Here is a 20,761-nt window from a genome sequence, read left to right on the forward strand (position 1 = left end):
GAGCAGGAAGGGCAGCTGGCCGCATCGGGGGCAGTACATGCCCATAATCCTAGTACTGGGAGGTTGAGACAGGAGGCTTGCAGGTTCGCAGCAAGCCTCAGCATCTTAGCAAGGCTGTCTGAAACTTAGTGAGACCTTGTTTAAAAAAAGCCGGGCGTGGTGGCGCACGCTTGTAATCCCCGCGCTTGGGAGGCAGAGACAGGAGGATCGCGCAGGTTCGAAGCCAGCCGCGTGCGCTGGCTTAGGAGACCCTGTTTCCAAATAAAAATGTAAAAATAGGTCTGGGAGTGTAGCCTAGAGGTAGAAGGGCTTCCAGGAACCCCAGTACCACCAAAACAAACAAACAAACAAAACAAAACAAAACAAAACACAGCCAAGTGTGGTGGTGCAGACTTGTAATCCCAGCATTTAGGAGGCTGAGATAGGAGGATTGTGGTACTTGGCCAGCCTCAGTTACTTAGTGAGGCTCTCCATAACTTAGTAAGAAACTGTTTCAAAATAAAGAATAAAAAATAGGGCAGGGGGTGTATCTTGGAGGTCAAATGCCCCTGGGTTCCATCCCTAGGTCTGAAAAAAAAAAGAATAAAAATAGGACTAGGGGGTAGCTCAGTGGTAGAAGGCCCCTGGGGTCCACCCCCAGTACCATACACACACACACATACACACAAAACCCCCACACCTTTAATTCCAGTTTTTGGAGGCTGAGAAAGAAAAATCACAGGTTTGAAACCAGTCTCTTAGTGAGGCTTTCAGCAACTTAGAAAGATCCTATTTCCAAATAAAAAATAAAACAGGGTTGTGTCAGGTGTGGTGGTACACGCTTCTAATCCCAGCATTTGGGAGGCTGAGTCAGGAGGATTGCGGTTTGCAAACAGCCTCAGCTACTTAGTAAAGTCCTTTGCAACTCAGTGAGACCCTGCATCAAAATAAAGAATAAAAAACATGGCTGGGGGTGTGGCTCAGAGGTAGAATCCCCTGGGTTCCATCCCCAGTACTATAAAATAAAATGAAATGAAATAAAAAGACTGAAAAGTAGAAAAATAGGGCTGGAGGTGTAGCTCAGAGGTACCACGCCCCTGGGTTCCATCTCCAGTACTGCAAAAGAAAGAAAGAAAAGAAAAGAAAGAAAGAAAGAAAGGAAGGAAGGAAGGAAGGAAGGAAGAAGGGAAAAAGCCAGGCGTGGTGGCGCACACTTGTAATCCCCGCACTTGGGAGGCTGAGACAGGAGGATCACAGTCCACAGACAGCCTCAGCTACTTAGTGAGGCCCTCTGCAACTCAGTGAGACCCTGTTTCAAAATAAAGAATAAATCTGGGCATGGTGGAGCATGCTTATAATCCCCATGCTTGGGAGGCTGAAACAGGAGGATCGCATAAGTTCAAAGCCAGCCTCAGCTACTTGGTGAGGCTCTTAGCAACTTAGTGAGACCCTGTTTCCAAATAAAATATAAAAAAAGGTCTGGGAGTATAGCCCAGAGGTAGAAAGCCTCTGGGTTCCACCCCCAGTACCACCAAACAAACAAATAAACAAACAAAAGAAGGAAAGAAAGAAAGAAAGAAAGGAAGGAAGAAAGAAAGAAAGAAAGAAGAAAAGGGATGAGGTATAGCTCAGTGGTAGAGTACACTTGGGTTCAATCCCTGGTACTGATATAAATAAATAAATAAATAAATAAATAAATAAATAAATAAATGCAAGCTGGAGGGGCTTGCCAACAAAGCCCAGCAATTTCTCCTGTGTGCTAGACACAGGTTTGCTTCAACACCAGCACATGGAGTCCCCCAACCTCTGCCCCTCATCTTCTCCCCGGGCCCCTCATCCTTAACTTCCACAGGACCTCTGACCCCTCCCACACTTGGTCCCAAACCATCTCAGGAAGTTGCACAGCACCCAAAGACAGACACATTTGGCCATGTCGTTTTCCAAACTTTCATTATTATTATTTTTATTACACATCCATTATAGAAAAATCAGAAAATACAGATAAGCAATACAAAAGGATTTAATTAGCCATAATTTTGCCACGTGGAGATAAACAGTACCAGACTTTTCCTACAATATAAATTCCTATTTTTTTCAAAATAGGCTCATGCTGCACAAATTATTTTGTAATTTGCTTTTTCTTACTCAACAATATGTTGTGAACATCTTTCCATATCAATAAATATTTATCTGCATCATTCTTTGAACAGCTGCGTGGTTTTCCACTCTAGGCATTAACTTAAGCAAGCTCTGTTGTTAGTTATATTTCTTTCTCCACTAAACCACAGTCATGCACATCAGCCCCAGGCAGACACAGCCAACAGAGCAAGGCAGGCCCTTGGCCTGCTCAGCCGCTACCCCAACTCCCATCCTCCCAGCCTGGCTCAGGCCCCATCCTCTGGGGTACCTCCTCTCCTGCTTCCCCAACCAGAAGGTCCCAACATCTAAAGCTTCAAGTCAAACCCTACGCTGAGTTCTACAGTCCACAGCAGGCTGCTGCTGGCCAAGGGGACAGATGCCTGCATGGACTCACAGAACCTGCATCTGAGCCTTGGCGTATTTTGAGCTGCAGTGGGGACCAAATGATCTCCCTGTGGCCCTCCCCTTACATCACATTCTGCCAGGTGACCTCCTGCTTTCGAGGCAAAGCCCAAACACCTCCTGAGACAAACTACCCATCTCTGGCCTTGAGCCACACACAAGGTGCTGGTGTTTGGTGTTTTTTTTTTTTTGTTTTTTTTTTTTTTTGTTGGTACTGGGGTTCCTGGAAACCCTTCTACCTCCGGGTTATACTCCCAGACCTATTTTTATCCTTTTTTATTTGGAAACAGGGTCTCTTAAGCCAGCGCAGCTGGCTTCGAACCTGCGTGATCTTCCTGTCTCTGCCTCCCAAGCGCGGGGATTACAAGAGTGTGCCACTATGCCCGGCGGTGCTGGTGTGTTTTAAACATGCCAGCCTCTAATTCAAGTGACCAGTTTGCCACTTCACTGCCTCCACCTGGCTCTGCATGTGTCCCTGCCCCTTGCCCAGTGTCTGGCATGGCATGGTGCTGAGCAAGCTGGGTGGGACGGGTGAAGAGGCATAAGTCTCTCCGGCTTGACATCTTGGCCACCACTGAGTCCAGCCCACGGCCCTTCCCTGAGGAAGGCAACTGAGGCCCATGGCCACTAGATGGCAGTGTTCAGCTGCCCAGGTCTGGCCATCCCCTTAATCTCTAGACTTGCCTCTGTTAGTGCAGTGCCTTCTAGAGGAAAGAGAGCAAAACCTGGGTGCCACAGTAGCTGTGAAGACTTGGATGACTCCAGAAACTCTGAGTCTTCCATTTCCATAACTGTAAAGTGGAGATTCACCATACCTACTTCTGAGATAACTGTGATAAAATTGGTGAAAGATGGACACATCAGGTGCCTTTGACAAATCATAGCGTCTGCTTAATAACGCCAACCACACCACGTACCTATCTATGTGTGAGTGTGCCTGTGATGGGATTGGTCCAAGGGGTGGGAGCTGTGGGGGGCCCTGTGCTATTGGCTCCATGGAAGCATATGGCACTGCCCCCAGGGGAAGTTACCTGGCAGTGCAGCTTGAAGAGGGCAGACTCAGCACCCTTTGCCCTGAGGCCACTACATGGTGACTTCCGGTCCTCCAGGGACACATGCAAGTTCCTTTCCAGTCAGGTGTGGTGCCACAAACCTGTAATCCCAGTACTTGGGAGGCTGAGACAGGAGCATCGCAGGTTCAAGGATATCCTCAGCAGGTAGTGAGACTCTCATCAACCTCGTGAGACTGACCTTGTCTTAAAATAATAATAAAATAGGACTGGGGGTGTGGCTCAGAGGTAGAATGCCCCTGAGTTCAATCCCCAGTAACACACACACACACACACACACACACACACACACACACATCCTTCCCTCTGCTTGGAAACTAGGAGCAGAGTCTGTTTCTCACTTGCATTCTTGCCCCGACTTCCCCAGTGGGCTCTGACTTCTCCTGCCTTTCCATATCCCTAGACCTGAGGCCCACAACTCCATCCAGTTCCAGAAGCCGCTCATGGGTGTGGGTCTTATCTGCGCCTCAGCCTGAGGCCGCCCAAGGAGAGGGCCCACATCGCCTCATCAGATGGGGGCTTCTTGATGCCAGGACCTATGCCTTCCCTCAGACCCGGGTCTGCCTCCGCCCAACAGACTAAAGCACCCATGGCACAGAGTACAGGCAGGCAGGCCTCTCTCCTTGAGTGGAGACTCCCTACTGCGAGGCCCCATGGCTCATTGTCAGCCAAGCTACTGGAGGCTGGGATTGTCCCCTTCAGTTGGAGGGGGGCTGCCTCAGAGCAGAGCAGAGCCTTCCTCCCCCTCCCCCCCTTAGTCTATGCCCCGCCAAGTCGCTGGTTAGAAATGACCCAGTAGCTGCAGGCCAGTTCCTGGCTAGACCAGGGTCTCCTCCCCTCCTTCTCTCCGCCCCTCCTGGCCTGTCTTGGAGGCTTCATCAGCTCACTCACCTCACAGCCCCCAGGGTTAATAAGCTTGGGCCCTGCTTCTCCCCGCCTCAACCTCTGAGTTAAAAACCCCTGAGCCAGGCTTTTTAATTGCTTTCCCGGTGTGGCGTGCTTGTGCGCCTGTCCCTGCTCCCCCACCCCTTTGTCTCCTGGCCTGATTGGGTCCCTCTGGGAGGGCAGGAGGCAAGGATCAGATGTGGCCCTGGGGGGGAGGAGAGGGCTGGTGGGCGGCCTGTTATTTCTAAACCAGCAGCAGTCCTCCAAATAGACTGAGGCAGAGAATGGGACGGGAGGCTTCATGAGCTGAAGGGAGTCTGTGGGGGGGCTGCTGGAAGACACAGCCATAGTCCCCAGGCTCCTGGGGTGACTCTGGCCCCTTCCTCCCCCCAAGAGCTTCATTTCAAGTCCTCCTGAGTCCCTCTTCACAAAAGAACCATTCAGAATGGGAGGACAACCTAGAACTTAGATTCTGGCTGGGAACCAGGATCCCCCAAACATAGCCAAGAGGCAGACGGCCATTGGTGGGGGAGTCTGCTAACAGACAAGCAGGCTTTGGGGCAGGACTCCTGAGTTAGCTGCTGCCAAGGAGGCTCCCCATGCGCTGACCAAGTGCCCAGTGAGGCCAAGCTGAAGGCTGGGTGTAGGGTGTGGAGGGACTCAGAGAGAAGACCCGGTTTCCCATCTTAACTCCCCACAGGAAGGGATCAGCTCTCATTCTGTGTTTTCAGTTCTTGGCATTAAGCTCGATTTCTGCTGGGCAGAAATTTGTACCCCAGGAGAGGTTCAAGCATAAGCTTCTGGGTGAGCAAGGAGGCGTGTGTAAGGGGCCTGGGGAGAGAGGGCTTCTAGGCTCATGGAAGTGGAGCGAGGGCCAGGACAAGGCAGGGAGAGGGGGTGTTAGGCCAGGCTGGGCCACAGTGGGCGGGAGCCATTGATTGCCATGTCTCGTGGACAACTCTCTTTATGTAAGAACAATCCGATCTCAGCCTCATCGCCCACGGGTCAGCGGAGGGCCGGCTGCCAGCTTGCTTACCTTAGTCCCTGCCTGCTCCATGAAGCTACTCCGGCCAGGCTGCCTCTGGCATGGGCACACCCACTCGGCGAGCTCTCAGCCCCGCCTCTGATTGAGGGCAGGAGCCACACTTGCCGAAATCCGCCAGCAGTCTTTGTCTATTTAGTGGGTCACCCGAGAGCATATTTTGTACCACGGAGCCACAAATGTTTGCTGAGTGAATAGTCGGCTGCCAAACATCCCTGTCAAGAGCGACCTCTCCCACTCTCGGGCCACCCCAGCCCAGGCGAATTCTGCCTCGTGTAAGGACCCTGCTGCGAGGAGGCTGCCCTCCTGGCCCGAGTCACCAGCTGCCTTGGCCTGCGCCTACCGCCTCTGCCCTCGCGGGGTGATGGTGACGATCAAATGAGATAATATATGTGCGTGCCCCAGGAAATGGGAAAGTTATTCAATTTGAATCAGGCCAACACTCAGCAAGGCCTCCTGAGGTCAAGGCACCATGCCAGGCTGCCAGGGGCTACAGATGTGAAACTGACTGCTTCCAAAGGAATCGCGGTGCACAGGGGAAAAAAAACTCATTAAGGCTAATTGGAGAGGCGGGAACCCCAGGCACACAAGAAGAAATGTCTGTTAGCTTCCAAAGGGAAACAGCCTGGTGTTGTGCAGAGAATCAGCCCCTGGGTTGGATCCTGAAGGCTCGCTCTCACTGTGGGTGAGTCTGGGGAACCTTTTCCAGTCTCCCCCTATCTGGAAGCTCTGTGAAGAGGATTAGCAGCTGCAGGAAGGCGGCTCAGCCTCCCGCTCCTCCAGAAGGGGGCGCGACCGAGCGGGAGGGGCCCCCAGGTAGAGGCGGAGGCTTCTCCCCAGAACAGCTAGGATTCCTTTGAACTCGGAAGCATTATTTATACACTACTCGCAATGTGCTAAATACCCTTAACATGTTTGTTTTCAGAAGGAAGTTAAACACAGGCTCCTGTAATTTTGTTTACATGATTAATTCATTCAGCCAACCATGTCTTCGTGAAGAGAACTGAGATAACTGTTGCAGTGGCACAGTCCAGTGAGTGGGGAGAAGTCCCCAGCTGGGGCGGGCAGACACACGCAGGTGTGTGGGGCTCCAGCTGGCAGAACCTCTGCCCGGAGCCTTACCTCACACCTGGGACCACTAGAAAAGCTCTCCCTGACGGCAGGACTCCTGGCCATTCACCCCAAGGAGGTACTACGAAGCAGGTGGAGATACTTGACTTCGTGGAGGAGGCCTGAGTGGGGAGGTGAAGCCAGGCTCCACCCTCAGCCAGACCGAGCCAGCAGCAGCAGGCAGGAGGCAGGGTGGTGCCGTCTCCTATGCCCAGAGGTTTGGTTATGAAAGTGAGAAAGGGAAGGTGCTGCTGTCCTGTGTGGGTATACTGAGAAAACAAACACCAAGGATTGAGGCGGTTTATTCATCATTACAGTAAAAAAATACATTTATCTACACGTGCAGAAATCAAGGATCAGATGGATATAAACCCCAGAATCTCTAGCAGTTATATTGAGGTGTACCATTAAGGCTGTAGTCTCCTTTCTCCTACACACGGAATGTGTGTGCTGTGTACGATGGGTAAGGATAATAAAGCTGCCTTCCTCTAGAAGCCAAGGCACCGTCATCAGCTGCATTGCCACCAGGACAGGGTGGGGTGTGGGGTTCAAGACCCCTTTAAAACCAGAGAGCCAACCTGGGCTTTCCCTGTCCTATTCGTATCCCTCCTCTGCTGTGACAGTGGCCACCACTGCACAGAGCCCTGTGTTAGACACGAGAGCCCAGAAGAGCCCTTGGTCTGCAGAGAAGGCTTCAGAAATGACAGGGACCACGCAGCACCCTTTAAAATAGCCAAATTATCACATATAAATGAATATATACACATCGAGAAGGTAAGTGTAACAGATTAATAAAGAGGGTGCGGGCTGGGTGCCATGGTGCAGCCTGTAATCCCAGCTACTCCAGCAGCTAAGGCAGAAGGATGAAGTTGCAGGCCAGCCTGGGCAACTCGGCGAGACCCTGTCTCAGACGGAACCAAACAAAGAGGGCGAGTAGCAGAATGACTGGCCGGGCGGGGCGTTAATAAAGGAAAGAGGTGTTGGTGTTAATTGCTCCAAGGTGAGGCAGGCGGGTCTGGGTTCCTGGTACTGGTAGCTCTGGGGACCCAGAGGTGGCAGCCAGCCTAGAGGGTCTAGGGGGTCAGGACAGCTTAGAGGTCAGGAGGCCTTGGCAGACAGGACACTCCGGTGGTCAGGAAACACTGGCAATGCAGGTCCCAGCTGATGGCACTCCCCTAACCCCGATCAGCTCCTTCTGCATCCTCTGGTCTTCCGGGCAGTGGGGGCTGGAGGGCGGCTCTGCAGGCCGGGTAGATGGGGAAGGGAGTCAGGGAGATGAGGCTCTGTCCCACTATCCCCACCTCTCATCCCACCCTCCACTCCCACATCAGAGCCCCTGAGGCCCTAACAAGTCCTCCAGGTCCTCCTCTCACTGAGCTCTCAACCAACCCTGTCCTGTCTTCACCTGCTCCCGTGGCCCAGCCATTCCCATCACCTGGGATTGCAAGGGGTCCATCTGGCCTCTTCAAGGTGCTGCTGGGAAGGCGGGCAATGCGGCTGCGGCCCCGGCCCCGGGAGGCGGAACTACTGAGGGAGGGAGGAAAGGAAGGTTAAGGTCATGCTGTCATGCTGGGCTAGTGGCACACGCTTGTAATCCCCATGCTTGGAAGTGGAGACAGGAGGATCGCGCTGGCTCAGGGCCAGCCTTGCTGGCTTAAGAGTTAAGAGACCCTGTTTCCAAAACAAAACAAAACAAAGGTCTGGGAGTATAGCCCGGAGGTAGAAGGGCTTCCAGGAACCCCAATACTGCCAAAAAAAAAAAAAAAAGTCATGCCGCCAGGCTGTGGGAGGTAACGCTAGATGCTGGAGCTTCCAAGGCCAGCGGTGAGGCTATAAGAGGCAGCAGGGAGGACAGAACAGGGAGGACAGACTTGTGGGGTTTGGGACATGGGAGGGTGAGGAAGGGGCAGTCTCATCACTGGATTAACCAATGAATGCTGAATGTCTTTCTCACATTAGACGGTAACATAGACACATAGATGGTCCTGTAATAGTCAGCAAGGGCCAAGGAAACCCCAGCCGGGTAATCAGATGCTGGCCCTGGTCACTGGACCTCGGCTGCTTGGTCCAGTGATCCATAGACACACGAGGTGGGGCCTGGGCCAGCCCACGTGCCCTCTGCCCATGCGCAAGCCCTCTGACCTCGCGGCCTCTCACCTCACGGTGCGCCTCTTCTTGCAGGCTGAGCTCCCAGAGATGGAAGATGTCAGCTTGGAGCCCTTTGTGGTCCACAGGGACACAGGTCCACTGCAGAGGAGGCAAGGAAGAATCAGGAGGGAGCCCAAATGGCCCTGGCCATCTCACTTCCTCCAGCTCCAGCTTGGGAGAGGGGGAGGTAAGATGCAAAGACCTGAGGTGTGTTTCTTCCTGCTAAGAGACGCACTCTCTCTCGGCCTCCCTCAGCCTGCACTGACAGCTGAGTGACAGCCCTGTTCTGGGACAACATCCAGCCGTCAGCGGCTGGTGTGTCCAGGGAGCTGGAGTTCAAACAACTTCACCCGCCCACCTGCCCAGCCCTGAGCTTGTTACTGAGAGTCAGTTCAGGGGCCACAAAAGGCGCGGGGGTGCAGGTGGGCAGCCACCGGCCTCTGACCCACAAGTCCAGGTCAATCTGCCACTTGTTCTTGGCCTTGGACTGTCCTGAGCTGGTTGCTGTTCCCCTCCCTCATGCAGGCAGAGGGCAAGGGTAACAATTCCATCTTCTCCCTGGAAAATACTGAGTTTTCTGATGACCTCCGCCCTGTTCCAGATGCTGGGCTGGGGGAAGTCTGGGGACATAATGGCAGAAACAGGTATTTCCCAGTGGGATACGCAGCTCAGCTGGGGCCACGGGCTCCAAGCAAAGTGGAGGAACAGATCGGGCTGGGCTCATTAATTCCTGGTTCCCTGCTGACTCTTCCCAAGTCGGGGTCCTATTACCTACTCATGAGCATGCCACAGACCAGCACAGGGCTGGCAGACCTGAGGCACGAGTAGACAGGAGGCCCCCAAGGAAGCCGCCTCAGCAGCTGTGCGATCTGCTCTCCTGGGACTGGGTGGCCAGGCGGGCGTGACCAGAGGAAGACAGATGGCAAGTGTCCTGGCTCCCAAGAGCCAGACTGCCCTCCACTCTTCATGGCAGCACCCGTGTCCCCTACTGACCTCTGACCCCCGCTGGGCGGCTCGAGAGACCCACCTGGGCATGAAGGGCTGATACGGCCTGCTCAGTTCCTGGGGGACTTTCTCCCAGCCAACAAATTCAGGGAAGGTGAGTTTTGAGGGGGGCTCATCAGAAAGATCAAAGGTGGCATTGAGGTCACGAGCAGGTAGGGCCAGAGGGGTGGAGCAATTCTGCATAACGGAGGAGCCCAGGGGCACCCGGCTTTTGATGACTGTAGCTGGGCAGAAGCGAGGGGAGGGAGAAGAGGATCTTCTCCCTTTGGGGGTGCTGGGCCCAAGTGAAGGCTGGGCCTTAGGCAGAGACCCCCTCCTCAGGCAGGGCAGTAAGGACTGGCGCTGGTGCTTGGTCTCCCGCTTTGAGGCCGGCGGGTTGTCTGGCTCCACAGGGCATGGCCTCCTCCTCCTCCTCTTCTCTGTGGGCCGTCGAGATGCCGGGGCTGGGGTGCGATCAGGCCCAGGTAGGACCCCCAGGGTATGCATGAAGCCACTCAGCTGCCTTGCCATGGTCCGGGTCACAGGGCCACAGTACTCTGGAGACTCTGGGCAGAGAGGAGAGTGTTGAGGATAGTTTAGGAACAAAACAGGCAGAAAAGGAAAGCGTGCAAGAGGGGAGCCAGACCCTGGAGACATGAAAGGGGCTTCTGTTCCTCCAGGCCTCCCAGGGTCCAGCCTCCTACTGCAGCAAAACCCAGCACCTGAGGCCCAGGCCACCTCCTGGTCCCAGCCGGGCCTTGGAGATGGTGCTGACAGGCAAGAAAGAATGTGGCGGACACTCACTTGACTCTGAACACAGCTCCTGAACCAGAGGGGCCTCCGTGACCAGGCCAGGAGTCCTGGAGGTCTCGACCCCAAGCTCAGTTCTGTCCTCTCGCACCAGCTGCTGCAGGGCTTCAAACTCCGCAATCATGTCTGGGGTCAGGAGGTTGGCTGCCTGGAGCAGGGAGTACTGCCGCTGGGCCAGGCACAGCACCTTTAGGGCCAACCTGGAACAGAGGGAAGGGATGTCTGCCCTCTTTGGACCTGGCCTGCCCAGGGCCCTCTAGGCTGTGCACTGCCCCATCACGCCAGCTGCGGCTGAGGAGCACATCTGAGCACATTCCCCTACTCTCCTCCGGCCTCGCCATCCTCCCAGCCACGGATGCCCTTGCTAAAGGCCAAGATGGCCACAGGCAAGGGTGGGAGGGGTCACCTATTTTACCTGCCCCAGGACAAAGAAAGTGACCTGGGAAGTAGGGGAAGGGTGCTAAGTGACCTTGGACTCAGACATCTGAGTTTCCTTTCAGCTCTACCACTTTAGGGGAATGGGAGGTAGCAGTTAAGAACCCAGCTCAAGTCAGACTGCCAGCTCCCTGTTCAAACCCAGCTCAGTTTGGTGTGTTGGTTAACCTCAGGGAGGCTGAGACAGTAGGACTGCAGGTTGGAGGACAGCCTCAGAAACAAAAACATGAAAAAATGCTCTACATCATTAATCATCAGGGAAATGAAGATCAAAACGACCGTGAGCCAGGCGTGGTGGCGCAGGATTGTAATCCCACGCTTGGGTGGCTGAGACAAAGAATCACAGGTTTGAGGATAGTTTCAGCCAGTACTGAGATTCTACAGAAACCCTGTTTCCAAATAAAAATAAAATTAGAGCCAGGAATGGTGGTGAACCCTCATAATCCCAGCATTTGGGAGGCTGAGACAGGAGAATCGTGGTTCGAGGCCAGCCTCAGCTACTTAGTGAGGCTCTTTGCAATTCAGTGAGACCCTGTTTCCAAATAAAGAATTAAAAATAGGGCTGGGGGTATAAATTGGAGGTAGAATGCCCCTGGGTTCCATCCTCAGTACCGCAAAACAAAACAACAACAACAACACAAAACCTGGTCTTGGGTGTAGCTTAGAGATGTAGAACATCTCTGGGTTCAGTCTTCAGCATCACACACACACACACACACACACACACACACACACAACTATGCTGAGAGTCCATATAACTTCAATTAGAATGGCAATGGTCACAAATACAAATAAAAACCAAAACCAAAAAACCAGGCGTGGTGGCACACGCTTGTAATTCCAGTACTCCAGAGGCCGAGACAGGAAAATTGCAGGTTTGCAGCCAGTCTCAGCAACCTTATGAGGCCCTCTGCAACTTAGTGAGATCCTGTCTCAAAATAAATCATAAAAATAGGGCTGGGGATGTAACTCAGAGGTTGAACGCTCTGGGTTCCATCCACAGTAACAAACACACACACACACACACACACACACACACACACACACACACACAGAGAGAGCCAAGTGTAGTGGTACATGCCTAAAATCCCAATACTTGAGAGGCTGACAGTCTTAGCAATTTAATGAGACTCTTAGCATCCTGATGAGACCCTGTTTCAAAACAAAGGGCTGGGGGTATAGAATGCCCCTGGGTTGAATCTCCAGCACCACCATTACCAAAAAAAAAAAAAAAAAAAAAAAAAAAAAGTCAGTATGGAGGTTTAAAAGACTAGGAATGGAACTACCCCAGGACCCAGCTATACACCTCCTTGGTATCTTTCCAAAAGAACTAAAATTAGAATACAGTAGTGACACATGTATACACACGTTTATAGCACACCTCACAACAGCCCAGTTATGGAACCAACCTAGGTGTCCATCAACAGACGAGTGGATAAAGAACATGTGGTAGGTTCACAGAATGGAATTTTACTCAGCCATAAAGAACAGAACTGTCATTTTTAGGGAAATGGGTGGAATATTATGCTAAGTGAGGTCAGCCAGTCTTGGAAAGTCAAGGGTTCTGTGCTTTCTCTCAATCATGGAATCTAGCGAGAAAATAGAAGACAAAGGAACTTCAGATAAATGAGGAGAGAGACCTGTGGAAGAGCGGGAGAGATGTGGAGAGGGGAAGGAGCTTCGATGAAGGACACAGCTCAAATAATGCCGTGTCACACCTGGAGACACCATTACAGTCTCATCACATGTGCGGGGAGCGACCACGCGCTGTGTGCATGCACGTGTGTGTCACATGGAACTTTCTGTTATGTATAATTACAATGCACCAACAAAAGTATATTAAAAAATGGTTAAAAAAAAAAGAAGGCTAGGTTGACCTCAGCGCTGAGAAGACCCTTGAAAATGTATTCAGTTTGTGCTTTCTATTTAATTGTTTGGGTCCTGAGAAACTATGTGCAAATCAACACATTTTCACATGCACTGGGGGACTATTTAAAGGAAATTCTGAGGGTAATGAGATTATTGATATTGTAAATTTAGATTCTAATAAAGCAAACTTTCTTTCTGTAAGGCATAACTATGATAAAAGAATAAACACAATTACCTCGGTTTGGGTTATTCATGGCAAGCAATTCATCCTCAGGTAACTCTACCTTGTCTGGACATCTCTGAGTCCCCTCTCTGCCCCCAGTCAGTGTGTGCTCAGGGAACCCACAGTCATTTGGGTTCAAAGCAGCCTCAAGGTCTTTGTTAAAGAAGGAAGGACATAAATATAAAAAAGGACACAGCAGAAATTCATTTTGCATCTTCCTGAACCACATGTTATAAGGCAGAATGGACCATGAAGAAGAGCAGGTATTCAGGAAGAAATGTATGGGCCTGGACATCAGATGACCCAGGTCTAGCCCTCCCCTCTTGCTGGGACACTAGGCAGAAGCCTCAGTATATCAGCTAACAAAGAGCTAATCTAAATGAGGAGTTTTCAAGCTGGGCATGGTGGCGCACGCTTGTAATCCCAGTATTTGACAGGCCGAGACAGGAGGATTGCAGGTTCAAAGCCAGCCGCTTGCGCTGGCTTAGGAGACCCTGTTTCCAAATAAAAATGTAAAAATAGGTCTGGGAGTGTAGCCCGGAGGTAGAAGGGCTTCCAAGAACCCCAGTACCAGCAAAAAAAAACAAAAACAAAAACAATAAAAAAGAGGGCCAGGGGTGTAGCTCAAAGGTAGAATACCCCTGGGTTCCATCCCCAGTACTGGGAGGAAAAATTAGGTTTTCAAATTAAATTTCAAATACCTATCAGAAAGCAACTCTGTTTCGTCTGTCCTATGTATTAGACCTCTGCATGAGATTCCATGGGAAGAGAGGATTTTGCAGCCAAAAAAGAATTCTGGAAAACCACTGAACTGAAAAATCACAGATCTGCTCAATGCCTGGGTGGTCCAAGATTCTAAATTCTAAAGCCAAACATTAATTATTTTAGATTCTCTGATTGTCAGGGTATTTCTAAATATGGAAATGATACTTGGGTCTTCTGTCATATTTTATTAGTATTTTATCTCTAAGAAGTGGGGAGAATAAAGATTATGATGCCCAAATTGTAGCCAAGATTGAAGTAACTTGTTGGAGACCACAAAACCAGAGGCAGAATTGAGGACCACAGTACTCTCTACTCATAACAGGAGACACCAGGCAGAGAAAACCTAAGTCCTGTGTCTGTGGGAGCCCATGGTTGCTCCCTGGGAGGCCCACAGGACATCCCACCCGTGCATCCCTGCCTCGCCAGGCCCCAGGGAGTTGGCAGCAGGAGACAGATAATGAGCCGCTGATTATTCAGGCCGCAATGTTTTTGCTGAGTCGGGAACAGACCTTCTCAACAAGAAATAAAATTAAACAGGCCCTTCTGTCCAGAAGCTTTAAATACACTGCCTAGTGTGAAGCGTGCCGGGGAGGGGGGAGCGGGCTGGCAGTAGCAAAGCTAAGTGGCAGGGGATTTATGTACTGGGGGCCAAGGAAGAAATACAGCAGCACCCTCCATGAAGCACAGAAGGAAGGGTCCCAAATCCCATTCTCTTTGGCTCCAAGTAGAGGTTTATGTTTACTTCTGAGAAAAAAATAGCCACAGTCAAATCTGTGGTGCCTGAGAAATACTTGACTCAGGCAGGCTGAGCCCTCCTCCGCCTGGTGGCCAGATCCTCCAGGCAGTGCCCTCCTTGCTGTGAAGGCAGCTCCGCCCCCAGGAGGGATGGCCAGGGCTACCCCAGCAGCCCACCCTAGCGTGCTGCTGACTGGCTCTTAGGGTGGAATTTGGTGTTTTGCTTCCCTTGCCTGTTGGGCTGCCAACTATGTGGAGGAATAAATAGAGATGGTGCTAAGTAAATAGAGAAGGGGGGGTAATATCAAGAAGCTGAAAGCCGATAAGGAATGAAAAGGGTTGAAGAAAAGGGACTTGGGAGGCCGAGGCAGGAGAATTGCCAAGGTCAAGGATAGCTTGAGCAACTTAGCTAGACCTTGTCTTAAAGGGTGGGGGAAGCCGGGCGTGGTGGCGCACGCTTGTAGTCCCAGCATTCGGGAGGCTGAGACCGGAGGATCGCGGTTCGCGGACAGCCTCAGCTACTTAGTGAGGCCCTCTGCAACTCAGTGAGACCCTGTTTCAAAATAAAGAATAAAAAATAGGGCTGGGGGTGTAGCTCAGAGGTAGAATGCCCCTGGGTTCCATCCCCAGACCCACAAAAAAAAAAAAAAAAAAAAAAAAAAAGGGTGGGGGATGTCGTTCAGTGGTGACACATCCCTGAGTTTAATCCCTAGGACGGACAGATGGGCGAACACACACACACACACACACACACACACACACACACACACACACACACACATACACACGACTTAACTGAGAACCAGAGCTTTTGTGACCCCCTGAGCACTGGCCCCCATCCCCTCCCACCTTGGACTCCAGAGTAGAGCAAGAAGACGCCTACTGTTTAGACGGATTCCTGCCCAGGTTCCGTGGTGAGGGGCCGATGGCGGCTGGCTCAGGCTGCAGGGTCAGAATGGGAGACCCTGTTGGTGAATGTCTGAGGCTCCGCTCTGGCGTCTGGGTTGGAACCTACGGATGAAGGAGGAGGCCCAGGTAGAGCAGCCAGGATGACCTCCTAAAATCCTCCAGTTCTCCGCTCTGCCAGGAGTGGGAATGATAGCTTCTAGAATGACCAGGCCCTGAGAGAGGCTTGCTTTTTCCCAGTCATTCCAAACATACAGGACCTGACAGATGTCAGACATCTGGGAGGAGGACTGGGACAAAAGGAACTGAGTCAAGGAGGGGCATCTGTTTCTCCCAATATTCCACCAACCTTGTGCCCTGGAGAGCCAGCCTCCTCCCCTAAGTCCTACCTCAGCAGGACCTTCGTCCTTGTCCCTTGCGGTCTGCTCCTGGTCCGAAGAGTTCTCTTCCACCACCCTCTCCTCATGGGCTGCTGTCCTTAGGCTCCCCTCTTGAAGGGCTCCAGACTCCTCATGGAGATCTGGGGTGCAGGACTGCCTGGGGTGGCAGGATGGTAAAGGGGAGCTGGGAGGGCTAAAGGGGAAATGAGATGGAGAGGCATAATACGGGAGGGACAGGTGGGGTCAGCAGGGAGGGGCAGGATCTCTGTGGCACCAGGTACAGAGCCCAGAATAATGCTTGAGTGACAAAAGGATTTTCTGCTTGAAGAAGCAATGAGACCCTACCCCCAAAGTTTACTTTCTACTAGTAAGTAAAAACTGCTTGCTGAGCCGGGCATGGTGGTGCACGCTTGGAATCCCAGCACTTGGGAGGCTGAGACAGGAGGATCACACAGGTTCAAAGCCAGCCTCAGCTACTTAGTGAGGCTCTCAGTAACTTAGTGAGACCCTGTTTCCAAATAAAATATAAAATAGGTCTGGGAGTGTAGCCCAGAGGTAGAAAAGCCCCTGGGTTCCATCCCTAGTACAACAACAACAACAACAACAACAACAAACAAACAAACAAACAAACAAAAAAAGCCGGGCATGGTGGCACACATTTGTAATCCCAGCATTCAGGAGGCTGAGACTGGAGGATGGCAGTTCATGGACAGCCTCAGCTACTTAGTGAGGCCCTCCTCAACTTAGTGAGACCCTGTTTCAAAAGAATGAAAAATAAGGCAGGGGGCGTAGCTTGGAGGTTGAATGCCTGTGGGTTCCATCCCCAGACCCACAAAACAAAACAAAACTGCTTGCTTATGTACTTTTTTTTTTTTAAATGCGGTACTGGGGGATTGATTAAACCCAGGGACATTCTACCCCTATTTTGAGCTATACCCCTAGCACTATTTTTTTTTATTTTTTATTTTGAAACAGGGTTACCCTAAGTTGAGGAGGGCTTAGCTACTGAGGCAGGCCATGAAACTGTGAACCTCCTGTCTTGGACTTTCAAGCACTGGGATTACAAGGGTGCACCACCCATTCCTGGCTTATATGCTCATTTGACACAGGGCTTTTTAGGTGCGATCAGTTGCTGGCCTCGGGTGGGAACCCTTTACCCTAAGTGCTGGAAACAGGCACCCTCTGGGAAATGGAGAAGAAACCAGTCTCCCCACCCCCACATCCCAGCTGAGCCTAAGGGCAGAGGACTCACTGTTGCTGTGGTGGGTCTGACTTAGGGGACTGTGGGAGACCCTGCTGTGGGGCCTGGGCTCCTGCCTCATACGCCTGGAGCTTCTTCCGTAGCGCTGCCACCTGGAAAAGCAACAGCCCAGCCCTGAGCCCCAGCTGAGGCCAGGAGACAAGGGGCAGGCACAGCCCTGGCAGCACCCCAAGCCTCACTCCCTGCCCAAGCCTGCTCCCAGGAGGGCTCCTCACCTCAGCCTGGAGCTGCTGGCAGATGGTGGCATACTGGCTGATGTGACAGTCCAGGCTGATCACGTTGCTCTTCAGCTACGATTGGGGCACAGGGAGAGATTTGTTTGTTCATTCAAAGCAGCTGTCATCAACCACCCCCTGTGACCAGGCATGGTGCTGGGAGCCTCACTCAACACGACTCACTTTCACGAGTGGGGAAAGAGACCAGGTCAGTCAGCGACACACCTGGATCACAGCAAGGGGCAGGGATTGCCTGTGAACCTGAGCTCTGACTCGGTCTCGCCGCCAGGGCTACTGTACACAGGTTCCAGGTGAGCCAGGACTGCCTGTGGAGGCAGGAAGGGAGGCCTGGCAAGTATGGTGGAGGCCAGAGCACCTCTGCTTTTATCTGGGCTCACATACGTGGGTGTTTATGTTGTCTTGTTAACTATGGTCTTGCTGCCAAAATGAGTTTGAGTTAGGCACTGGCCACTCTGAGCCACCTGTCCTGTTTCCTTCTGACTAGACCATTCTGCTGGAGTTCAGCTGGAGTCTTCCGAAGGACGGGGAGAGGGCTGCTCTAGAGACTCTCTCTGCAGACACAGCCCAGGGAGTTTTCTCGTCTCCCTGGGAACAGTGGATGGGGATCTGAGGGCCCTGTCTGGGTCCTAGACCCTCTTCCTCCTAGGCTAGGGGCTCCCCCCACACGCAGGTTAGCCATCCCGGGCTGGCACACACCGTGAGTCTGATCTCCTTGGCCCGGTCTGCATATTTGAGGGTGTTGTAAGTGTCCTCATAGGCCAGGCTGGAGGGGCTGATGGCAGCGATCATCACCGTGCGGCAGTTGCCCCCGATGGAGTCCTTGAGCAGACGGGTCAGTTTGCTGTCCCGGTAAGGCACATGAGACTTGCGACCCTGGGGGCAGCGAGTGCGTGAGGGAAGGTAGTTGGACTAGACTGAGTGGGCAGGGCCTGCTGGCCTTTGGCCAGGGCTGGAGGGAGACCACTGGGTTCAGGCATCGGCTATAGTCCTGGGGGTGGGGGCACCGGGCCTGTGCTGCTTTACCTTTGCGTCAGCCAGGGCGTTGAGGACATTGATGAGGGCCAGCAGAGAGCGGTTGATGTTGGCACCCTCCCGCAGCCGCTCCCCCTTGGCATGGGTGCTGGACGCCCGCTCCGAGCCAGCCAGGTCAATCAGGCTCATCTTGGCCATCTGAAGGGCCTGGGTCAGTCCTGGGACCCGGTCCTGCTGCTTCACGAAGATCTGGCGGCAGACAGCAGGGGTAAGGGGGTGATGGGCATCAGGAGCCCAGGCTGTAGGCTAAGCACGGGATTCCACTTACCTGGAAGATGGCGTGGGAGCGGGAGGAAGTGGCATTGGCATCAGTGGGGTGCTGCGTGCGGCTGCGGTTTCCCCTGGTCAGCATCTCCAGCAGCTGCTCAGCTGAGGCTGGCTACAGAGGCGACACCGGGGAGGGGGCTGTGGTTTCCCCACCAGGGCTTCTCCCCTACCAGGAAGGGCTGCTCTTCAGAGCCAATGTCCCCCTCCCCTCCACCCACTACGCTGCTGCTGCCACCACCCACACCCAGGGCATCCCCAGGCTGCCCTGTGAAGGGGGCCTGGAGCACCAGTGGGGCAGCTGGTCCACTCGAGCCCAATCTCACACCTGGTGGAAAGAAAGTCCTTGCACCACCACCCCCTTGTCAGGGTCCTCACGGATGGCAAGCGGCCCCTTGGGTTCCAGGAGGTCGTGGATCTGCTCATTGTACACCTGAGGGAAAAGGTCATGAGGAAGAGGCCTGAGGGAGTGTCCTCCCCAGGGGAGCAACTGAGTGCAGGCCAGGAGGCTGAGATGCTGGGTGGGAAGGCATGAGACTGGTGTGCATCCAAGCCACCAGCTACCAGCAGCACTCGCTAGGGCGATGGTAAGCGGCCCTCTTCCCCACCGCTCTCCCCACTCCACCCTCTTCAAGTGGTTGTGAGAGTGAGGGATGGCGACAGGCTAGGGAGGGAGCAACCTACCTCCAGGTAGCTGATGAGCACCTCGAATCGCTTCTCCTCCTGGCAGGCCTCAAAACGCCTGAACAGCTCCATGGTGGTCAGGTACATGATGCCGGGGTCCCCCTCCCTTCCCAACATGGTATGTGTCTTCCCGGCCCCGGTGGCCCCGTAGGCAAACACTACAGAGGAGAATGAGGAGGAGGGTAGCAGCCGGGCCAGATGTGCCTCCCCCCAGGGCTGACCTAGCTTAGCCCTGCTTTCCTCCCCAGGTCCCTTCCTTTGCCATCAATGTCTGCCACCCTACTGCTCCTGCCAGCTGTACCCCGTGTCTGTGCTCGGCGTTTGCGTTCTCTACACGTGTGTCCTGGATCCCAGAAGCCTGCAGATTCCCGGCAAAGGGACCTGCACTGTGGGTGGGGGTTGCCCCTGCCTTCTCGAAATGAGGGAGTTTGCTTCCCTTCTGTCACTCACACTCACTGATGTTTATAAGACCACACTTGTGAGTGTGGACTTTGCAATCAGTATCTTCTCCCTCTTTAGACAGTAAGCATCGAGCCCAGAACCACACCCATCTAATGGCTATCGTACACTAGGCCCCAGGAGAGCGTGTCACATAGTAGAGTGAGTGAATGGGGGCCACACAAGAGGAAAGGGTCCTGCCTGGCCAAGGGGAGGCAGGCACATGTCAGAAGACACATGAAGCCCTTCCCCAAGGACGCAGGGAGGGAAGCTGCTACCAAGCAGGGTGTCAGCTTCTCACCTGAGCAGTTGTAGCCCTGGAGGAAGCTGTCCAGGATGCCGTGGGTGGTGTGCTGGAACACATCCTGTTGGGTGGCCTTCTCACCAAAGACCCGGTCAAAGACGAACGTCAGGTCTTTGCCCTTCTTCTTGGGGGCTTCATGGGTGCCACTCCATTTTAGGCCAGTGAATCCCCCATCGGGCTCCTCAGGGTCAAACACCAGCACCCGCTCATCTGCCACTTGAACCACAGGTCGCCGCTGACTCTCCAACTCCCGTGGGGTGGGGGGCCGCACCCGCACCACCACCTGCACCTTGCTGTCCTCCACCGCCATCGCCAAGGCAACACTGGGCAGAGACACGGGGATGAGGGCCAATCAGACCCAGGCCTGGCTGGGTGCACCTAAGTATTCAAGGGCCTCCTCTGGCCCCTTCCTAACAGCTGACCTTCATTCCATACCCCGTGAGAGTTAAAATATTGGTACCAACATCAATTATTAACACATATCTCTCACTTGAAATATCACCTCTCATATTCAAATGGTTATGTTTTCAGAGTTCTTTCACTGGGGCTCTTTCTATTATGTTCCACTAAGCCATTTGTCTACGCCTGTGCCAATACCACTGTTCCTACTATGTTACTTTACAGCATGTTTTGCTTAGTAGGGCAGGAACCTCTTGCTAG

General features: G+C 53.0%; 1 protein-coding gene across 1 annotated transcript; it reads right to left on the reverse strand.

Moving 5' to 3' along the window:
* Positions 1–7,759: 7,759 nt before the first annotated feature.
* On the reverse strand, positions 7,760–20,411 carry KIF18B (kinesin family member 18B; the record flags this gene model as incomplete). Its single annotated transcript, XM_080712410.1, has 15 exons — positions 7,760–7,866; positions 8,063–8,154; positions 8,785–8,874; positions 9,803–10,325; positions 10,564–10,769; positions 15,480–15,607; positions 15,892–16,075; positions 17,135–17,235; positions 17,359–17,433; positions 18,076–18,252; positions 18,403–18,600; positions 18,680–18,790; positions 19,004–19,108; positions 19,360–19,517; positions 20,099–20,411. 15 exons carry the CDS (start codon positions 20,409–20,411, stop codon positions 7,760–7,762), a joined length of 2,568 nt encoding a protein of 855 aa, XP_080568536.1.
* Positions 20,412–20,761: the final 350 nt, after the last annotated feature.

Source organism: Muscardinus avellanarius, assembly GCF_963383645.1.
Source record: "Muscardinus avellanarius genome assembly, chromosome: 16".
Lineage (NCBI taxonomy): Eukaryota > Metazoa > Chordata > Mammalia > Rodentia > Gliridae > Muscardinus > Muscardinus avellanarius.